This window comes from Gadus chalcogrammus, chromosome 21, assembly GCF_026213295.1.
Source record: "Gadus chalcogrammus isolate NIFS_2021 chromosome 21, NIFS_Gcha_1.0, whole genome shotgun sequence".
In the NCBI taxonomy this organism is placed as follows: domain Eukaryota; kingdom Metazoa; phylum Chordata; class Actinopteri; order Gadiformes; family Gadidae; genus Gadus; species Gadus chalcogrammus.
This window is the reverse complement of record NC_079432.1, coordinates 17,221,857-17,231,270: the sequence shown is the minus strand read 5'-3', so window position 1 is coordinate 17,231,270 and position 9,414 is coordinate 17,221,857. Positions and strand designations below refer to the sequence as shown.

At 48.4% G+C, this 9,414-nt stretch overlaps 1 protein-coding gene across 1 annotated transcript in view; it reads left to right on the top strand.

Annotated features, from left to right (window-relative positions):
* Positions 1 to 9,414, top strand: part of LOC130374401 (G2/M phase-specific E3 ubiquitin-protein ligase) — a 79,646-nt gene that overhangs the window by 27,285 nt on the left and 42,947 nt on the right. The window contains exons 2-4 of the mRNA XM_056581144.1: positions 5,134 to 5,357; positions 7,475 to 7,598; positions 8,611 to 8,763. Coding sequence (XP_056437119.1) covers positions 5,134 to 5,357; positions 7,475 to 7,598; positions 8,611 to 8,763 — 501 coding nt within the window. The remainder of the gene's footprint in view (positions 1 to 5,133; positions 5,358 to 7,474; positions 7,599 to 8,610; positions 8,764 to 9,414) is intronic.

The following is a 9,414-nucleotide window of genomic DNA, read 5'->3' as shown; positions in this document are numbered from 1 at the left end:
CCCCCCCCCCCCCCCCCCCCCCACACACACACACACACACACACACACACACACAACTAGTCAGTTTAAATCAAAGAACAGGCCTTGTCGTTAGCATTCCACAATGACACTGAGTCACTGGGAACACCGTGGCTGTCAGCTCTAGCAGAGCGGGAGGGTAATCACTGCCAAACCTCGGCTGCTTTTAATCAAAGAATTGTTGAAAAGAGGATATAAATTGCGGTTTCTCTGGCCCTGGGGGAAGTGTTTCCCTCACATCACTGCACATTTTGATGTATTATCTTAAAGGTCCCATGGCATGCTACTTTATGGATGCTTTAATATAGATATTAGTAGGCCCCAAACACTGCATATGAAGACGTTCCCGAAATTCAGCCGTGGTGCAGAATTACAGCCACTACGAGCCAGTCGCACATTGAGCTTTCCCCAAACGCGCCGTTTCGGTGTCTGTAGCTTTAATGCAAATGAGGAGGAGAGAGGCGGGTCGAGGAGGAGGGTCAAGGAGGAGGGTGGGGGTGTGGCCCTGAGCAGCTTGCAGCCACGGTACCTTGCGCTCTGTTTACAGTGGATGTATCGCAATGGCGAGGCGCACACAGCCTTCAGCCGTGTTCTGTAAATATTCTAGAACACACGGGAGTCCTGGAGCTCTATATCTAAATAATATCATAAAATACATAGATATCTATATCATATAATACATATTATCACGGCCAAAAGCTGTGTGAGCCTCCAGGCGATATTATGAATCACAAACGACCTTGTCGGATTCTCCGACGTCTCTGGTTCTTCCACGTCCACATCAATCTGATGTAGACTGAACCAAGTCTCGTTGTGGAAATACAAGAGACATCAAAGAACCGGCGTGTTATGCGCCACAACACCAACAGCAAACTCTTGCGTTACAGTGTATGTAGTCACACACACACACGTGACGCTTGCACGGTCGCGTCTAATTGGCGGGCCAAACTCTCTGGGCGGACAAGGCAGAGAAGGGGAGGGGCTTAGATCCTTTATGACGACATATGGGACCACATTCCAAATCAGCGCGCTTGAGCCTCCGTTTTCTTCAAAAGCGAGCAGAATACCTAGTGCTTGTTTTACACCGAACACAAGTTTTAGCCGCTGGAGGACCATAGGCAGGCTAGGGGAACTCATATCTATGTTAGAAAACCTCATAAAGTGAGATTTTCATGCCATGGGACCTTTAACTGGCGAGGTGTGAATTGGGAGGGTAAACGTCTCCCACGGCCACATCAACAGCACACACACGCACAAATCTGCGTCGTGTCGACACTGAGAGGTGGACTTTGGGCTTTGTTATGCAACCTGCCGGGGCTTTTTGTGTGCTTTTTCTTTATCTAATCACTGACGCCCAGGGAGGAAATCCTCCCCTGATAGGGCAGCTGTCTCTCCATCATGTTGACACAGCACCGCGGCCCGGCGCTAATCTCCCTTCCTACCTGACCCCTCTTCAGCGCCAGGGGTCATGTGACTACTAATGATTAATGCTAATTGCCAGCAAGGCGCCAAGCTTTTATCAAAGGCTACGGGATCACCTGGGGCGGCCTGGTGTGGTCGGGGGACGTGTGGGCAGGAGTAGACTACCGGCATCGGAGAGGACACGGAGGGGAGGTCCGGACCGCGCCTCCACTGTGGAAGAAAGAAGCTAAACTAAAATAAACTGAAGACAGTTTGGCTGTTAAAATGAAGGCAGAATAGTCTCGGAGAGGGTGTTTGATGTTCTTTGTGAACTCCGATGTCTGGAGGATACCTGTGTGCATCTCGGAGCAAGATGTTGAACCCCCTTTCTGCTTGGTAATGTAATGATTCATGAGGATCTGTCTGAAAGCTTAACTTTGAAAAAAGCCTCGGTGCAGCTACCTGACTTAACAATAAGGGGAAGCTGTCCCGGTCAGCGACACATTGTGATACGGACACAAGATGGACAATGGAAAACTGAAAATCAATTCCAGTTCCTGAAAGGACACACCGCCTGTTAGAACTTGAACAGCACTTCAACCGAAACTGGCTCCTTTACTGGCCAAATAAACAAACAACAATAGAAGGTTGCTTTTTTCAATTGAAAGGGAAGAGCGCTAGTTAAGCAAGGACTCAGGGCCTTGCCTGAAAGGCACAGGAAAAGGGAAGTGGGGGGGGAGAGAGAGAGAGAGAGAGAGAGAGAGAGAGAGAGAGAGAGAGAGAGAGAGAGAGAGAGAGAGAGAGAGAGAGAGAGAGAGAGAGAGAGAGAGAGAGAGAGAGAGAGAGAGAGAGAGAGAGAGAGAGAGAGAGAGAGAGAGAGAGAGAGAGAGAGAGAGAGAGAGAGAGAGAGAGAGAGAGAGAGAGAGAGAGAGAGACCGACCTTGCGCTGCTCATTGTTGTTGTGGTCATTGTTCAGCCGTTGTCTCTGAGGGACAGCTGTCATTGACCAGAAGGTTTACACAGGTGCCTTTACTCTGCATGATGGCTGGCACTGTAGAGGTAGGGTGGGGTGAGGGGATGGAGGGGAGGCTGGGGACACTGTGGAAGGGTTAGAGTGAGAATCAAACATAGGAGGGAAAAAGGAAAGAAGATTTGGTTAGAGGGAGAGGGAGTGGGAAAGGGAGAGCGGAAGAGCGAGAGATAGAGAGATTGGGCTGACAAGAGAACAGAAGAAACAAATAGGGCTTCTTAAGGAAACCCCTCCGGGCCCTATGAGATAATCTGAATGCGTTTACCCACATTGCCTTTCCTTTTCTCAGGAGGTGTCTAGTGTGTTTTGGGCTCTTGAACCGTTCTCAAGGATCCTTCTCCCATACCCTGTTCTCCAAGAAGGCCCATCTATCCACTCCCCTACAGCCTTGCCTCCAGACCCCTCTTCTAAAGGCCTGCCCTGAAGCCATTTAACATCAGTCTTCTCCGTTTCCTCCCCTCCCATACCTCTACACGCCCGTTGCTATGGTTTCACCGTCCAAAAAAATAACCTCACAACAAACAAATGACCCCCCCAGAAAGCGGGGTTGACTGGAGTGCAGGCGGACCGCGTGTGTGTGTGTGTTTGTGTGTGTGTGTGTGTGTGGTCTCGCCACCTCCATTAGGGAGAGTGCCAAGTTCCCTCTGGCCCTCTGTGGAATGTGACTGGTCTGAGATCAGTGAGAGGCAGAGAACTCTGTGGGTCTCACAGTCAAAGTTAATATCAAAGAGAGAATGCTCATTCACCATTCAAAACAATGGAGTTGTATCTTTGTTTTTGACTTTCGTTTGAACCCTGTAAAAGGAAATGGTTGCCTCAAAATGGTTATTTTACACTCACTGATGATACATTTGCATTCAAAATAATATGCCTGAATACTAGCATTAAATAGCAATGCGTATCAGAGAAGTAATAAATCAAACAAATGGCAAATGGGATTTGCATTCAGCATTCCACACGCATCGCAGGGAGCAATTCCTCAAATAGTTTAGATGAATATCTTCTCAGTAGCAGTGCATGTACACTCTAGTCCAAAGTGCAAATTAAATAGAAATACATTGACAACTTGGTGATATTTTTATTTCTGTCCCTCAAACGGGTTGATGGACGGGTTAATAGAAGTGCATGTCCTCTCTAGTCCGCATCACAGCCAGGACTGCAAACAATGGCGTTTTAATAAAGATCAACTGCTGGAGTGGAGCTGACCTTTCGAACTCCCCTTTCCCGCCCATGCTCTTAAATGCGGCCATGGTGAAAGGTAAAAAAAATAGCGTGTGTTGCTTTGTCTGCCTTTGGGATGTCATTGTGCTTCAGCAAATAAATCTAATTCCACGCCAGCACGCACAGCCGCTCTGCGAGTGAGTGTTATAGCGAGTGTGTGTGTGTCGACGGCCTGTTAATGTGTTTGCGGAGCACTTAGACAGGAAGTAGAGCTTGCTTTTTTCAATTTGATTATAGAAGGGTACGCAATCTATCACATCAGCTGCTGGGATTAGTGCAGATGACACAGTGCACCCTGATTCATCACCAAACATTGAAGACATGAAACATGTGAACTGAGTTTCAACAAGGCTTAGTAAAAGACAAGGAAAGTGAAAGCAAATGTTCTGGCAAGGAGGTCTCCCCTTGTCTTGAAGGGTCCTCTGGTCTTGATAAAAAAAACAAAACACATTACAGTCCAAAGGAAAAGAAAGAAATTAGCCTTCTCCTTTATCTTTACTTCCTCCCTGGATGGAATGTTAATGGTGGCTTTGTGATGGGGCTCAGCTCGCTTTACTGACTGACCCACCAACAGACACGCTGACTGACTGCCTGCCTGCCTGGCTGGATCTCAATGAGGAACGGTCGAAGAAAAAAGGAAAAGAGAAAATAAGGGGTCGTGGTTCCTCCATTTTTGGAATACTTTTTTTTAACTCATCTTCATGGGTGAGTTCAACCTGGACGATCTGCACTTGGTTTGTGTTTCTTTCACACACATACACGCCCACATCAGAAGCCCTTCGACATGCTGCCCAGGCCGAAACATGTGTCCCAGGGCGGATCTCGTGTTCTCCAGCAATGTCTGAGGACACTCGACACCCACCTCTGAGCCGAGTGCTTGGGAGCTTAAGCTGATTCGGAGGCCCTTTTTGAGTGAATGTCTGTGCGTCCGTCACGGCCTGTGTCTCTGCAGCGCTACCAATGGGCCGCAGAAGAGCCTGTACACTTCCACAACGTCCTTCTGATGCTACGTGTGTCCTCAAAGATAGCTGACAACAAAACAAGAAACGTGGATAATATGCTGAAAAACACCTTCTGTATGCAGTCTGTTTTTGTGCTAAAGTTCAATAGTTCATGTAACATTTTCATGTCCCTTTGAAATGGATGATGTTTAGAATGACTGAAACCCATCCACGATAAGGGAAGACCAAATCGATTAGCACTTGTCCTAAATGTGGCAAATTAAAAATTTGGGTGGACTGGTAACCGGTTGGTAGGTAATAGTTAGAGAGTTAATAGTTCGATCCCCGCCTCCTCCAAGTGTCGAGGTGCCACTGAGCATGACTCCTCAGCCTGACTGATCCTGCCGAACTGGCTGTCGCCCTGCGAGGTTGACTCCGACGTCGGTGTGTGAATGTAAGTTTATGCATAGTTTTGATTCATTTGCCTCAGTGAGTTGTCAATCCCTATCATCCATCCCCTAGGTTACCTGTCCAAAGTGCTGAGGAACTACACAGAGCAAGCCTGCGACGGGGACTTCCTGTCCGTCCGCTGCCCAGCGCGCACCACCATCACCGTCCAATCGGCCTTCTATGGAAGGAGAGGCCCCTCCCATCCCCAGCAGTGCCCTCAGACCTACCGGAGCCTGCTAGGGACATATCCGGTGCAGAAGGATGATCGATACTGCTCTGTGTCCACCGCACTCCAGGTAAACACTCACAGCATCCATGTGTATTTTATTTTATATTACAGGCTTTTTAGGCCTTTTAGGCCTTTTAATGAAATTGTCGTCAACCGATGGATCGCTCAATCGATCAACACTGGCATCCAAGGCATTACTCATTTTATCTGCCACCTCCTGAGATGTGTCTCAGACTTTGATGCAGCAACTACCTGCAGCAGCCTGATGTTCTGACAGGGCCCCTAGAAATCCTTGAAACACCACCGAAACGCAAGTCTTTGTCAGGATGTTTTCCACCAAATGACCCTCTCTAAAGGGGGGAGGAGGGGAGGTCGGCCCGCTTACACAAAGCCATTTCACGGGCTCCTTGTCTCGACATCCGCTCTGAAATTGATTGGGAGGCTCCACAACGAGGCCCCCTTTTTAGACACCCACGGACAAATGTAATGACACCCATCCTCCCCTTCTTCCCCCCACACACACACACACACACACACACACACACACACACACACACACACACACACACACACACACACACACACACACACACACACACACACACACACACACACACACACACACACACACACACACAAACACACACAAACACCTGATCAACATTCATCAGTTGTTTATTCATGACCACCCTCTCCTTGTCTTTCAGTCTTGCACAATTTCTGTGAAAAAAATACCCCCCACCCTCACAACTCATACAGACGCACACACACACACACACACACACACACACACACACACACACACACACACACACACACACACACACACACACACACACACACACACACACACACACAAACACACACAAACACACACACCCACACATACACACAAACACAGGCTCACATGAGTGCAACCCAGTATGTATTGCAGTAGAGATGGCTTCCATGCCTACCAGAAAAGAAGGACAACTGAGGTATCGTTGGTAAAGGCCAAATAGAAGCCAGGGCTCGTATTGGTCTGTTCAGCCATCAGTCACCAAAACTAAACGGCACGTATCATGATCATCCACATCTATGAAGGATGAACATAAGAAGTTTGGGTGTCTTTATGTGTGTGTGTGTGTGTGGGAAGTGTCTGATCCTCAGGGCGGCTCAGGAGGTAGAGCGGGTTGGCTGGTTACCGGTTGGGTGCTGGTTCGATCCCCGGCTCCTCCTTGCTGTGTCCCGAGGTGTACCTGAGCAAGACCCCTCACCCTGACTGCTCCCGCGAGCTGGCTGTCGCCTTGCATGGTTGATTCCGCCGTCGGTGTGTGAATGTGAGCATGAATGGGTGAATGTTAGTCAATATTGTAACACTTTTACACTTTTTGCCACTTTTTTGAGTGGCCACTGGCTAGAATAGCACTGTATAAATGCAGTCCATTTACCATTTAAGATCATTGTGTTCCCCAAAACACCAATGACGCCTCCGCCAAATCCTGGGAGCCACGAGCAGTGAACCCTGGGTGTTCACTCATCATCCCGTCACCCTGTGCATTCTGGGTAGGATGAGGAGAGGAAGAATGTTGCGTGATGGAATGTGCTCACCTGTGTTAGCGAGGGTCTGGAGCGTGTAAAGGCCTCCTGAAACCAGATCTGCAGGGCAAAGGACAACAGGAAACCACTGCAGTGTTCTCCTCTTCGACTCTAACCCCCCACCCTGCCTTCACTGCTGCTTTACATTTCAAGGGGGGCCTCCTTGGCGGCAGCTATTTGAAGTTTGTACAACGTTTTCTCTCTCTCTCTCTCTCTCTCTCTCTCTCCCATCCCCTCTCTCTCTCTCTCTCTCTCGCTCTCTCCCATCCCCCCTCTCTCTCTCTCTCTCTCTCTCTCTCTCTCTCTCTCTCTCTCTCTCTCTCTCTCTCTCTCTCTCTCTCTCTCTCTCTCAACTCTCTCTCCATCGCTCTCTCTCTCTCTCTCCCATCCCCCATCTCTTCTCTCTCGCTCTCTTCTTCTCTCTCTCGCTCTCATCTCTCGCGCTCTCCTCTCTCTCTCTCTCTCTACCCCTCTCTCTCTCTCTCTTTCTCTCTTTCCCTCTCTCTCCCTCTCGCCCCCTCTATCTCTCTCCCTCCCCCCTGTCTCTCTCTCTTCCTCTCCCTCCCGCCCTCTCCCCCCTCTCTCTCTCCCCCCTCTCTCCTGTAGAAGATGCTGGATGAGTGCCAGGACAGGAGGAGCTGTCAGGTTCTTGTTAACAGCCGTGTGTTCGGGACCGACCAGTGTCCAGGCGGCAGCAAGCACCTCATGGTCTGGTACAAATGCAGACCCAGTAAGTCCTTCCCACACACACACGCACACACACACACACACACACACGCACTCACACACACACACACACACACACACACACACACACACACACACACACACACACACACACACACACACACACACACACACACACACACACACACACACACACACACACACACACACACACACACACACACCATGTGTGTTCATCCCTCCACGGCAGTATTGTTGAGTATAGGTCTGCACGCACAGTCTTTCGGTTGGTAAGCATTGAGTTTTACATTTGGGCTCAAACCCCTGTGTGCACGGTTCCTGAGCAAGATGATTAACCCCATTATCTTAATGCCTGCTCATTATGACACATCTAAAAACATCAACATGTTGGTCACTGGATAGAGGTGAGCTAGAAGTATGTTGGATGGATTCTAGTTACTAATCTGATAGAAGAATCAAGAAGAATCATTGAATATAGAGCCTCTATATTCTACTGTTGTGATCTCTGCCTCTTTTGATCCCCGGCCATATAAAGGGGTGCTATGATGTATCGGTAGTGTTGAGCTGGGCTGTGTTGTGAGCAGTGCTGTTGTAATGTTTGTTTTGGTTTCCCTGGCCATTGGGGCTGCTACATCACTCACAGCGCTCTCATGCGTGGAATACCTCTGCGTGGCTCTACACGTCCAACCAGCCACGCACGCCCGCTCATCTGACTCAATCTTCAGCTCTCTTTGGCAGCAGTCTGTGCTTTTACTGCCTAATCCCAGACACTTAACAAATAGTATAAGTTTAAAGTTTAAAGTTGTGTTCAACCGTTCAGTAGTAGGGATCCTAAGGAAGAAAACGATATCCAAACCTGACCCTTACCCTAACACTGACTTAACTACAGTCCTAATGTTGGTAATCACATTCAGATCTCTCTCTCTCTCCCTCCTTCTCTCTCTCTCTCTCTCTCTCTCTCTCTCTCTCTCTCTCTCTCTCTCTCTCTCTCTCGCTCTCTCTCCACCCCCCCCCCCCCCCCCCCCTGTCTCCAGACGAGTATAAGAGTAAGGTGGCCTGTGAGGATGAGCGTCTGAAGCTGAGCTGTAAGCGGGGCATGCAGATCGCCATCTACTCCGCCATGTTCGGCCGAACCCAGCAGGGCACCCTGGAGTGTCCTCTCCACCACTGGAGGGCACCGTCTGTGGGTAAGAGGGACCACCACCTCGTTCTCTCTCTCTCTCTCTCTCTCTCTCTCTCTCTCTCTCTCTCTCTCTCTCTCTCTCTCTCTCTCTCCCTCTCTCCCTCTCTCCCTCTCTCCCTCTCCCACTCTCTCACTGTCTCAGTCTCCCTCTCCCTTTCTCTCTCCATTAAATTAAATTAAATTAAATTCAAAATGGCTTTATTGGCATGAGAAATATACATTTGCATTGCCAAAGCAGGTGAACAATAAAATAAAAAGGCGTTATAAAATGAAATAAAAGTAAAAAGGCCAGGTATATAACATAATATAAGTAAATGTGAAACGTTAAATACAAAATATCCATACATATCAAATGTTATGCTACAAAAGTACTATAAAAAGTCAAATGTGTGATATTATAAAAATTACAATAATTACAGTATCTCGTATAAACAGATCAATTAAAGATACACTCTAAATACACAGTATTTACATTATGGAGGATGTGTGCAATAGGGCAATTATTGTGTGAAGAGTGAGTCCAGGGGGATGAGTCTATGGGGAGTTTGAGGTCCTTCTCTCATCACAACAGGTGACGAATCTCACTCTCTCTCTCCCTCTCACTCTCCCTCTCTCTCTCTCTCTCCCTTTCTCTCCCTCTCTCTCTCTCCCTCTC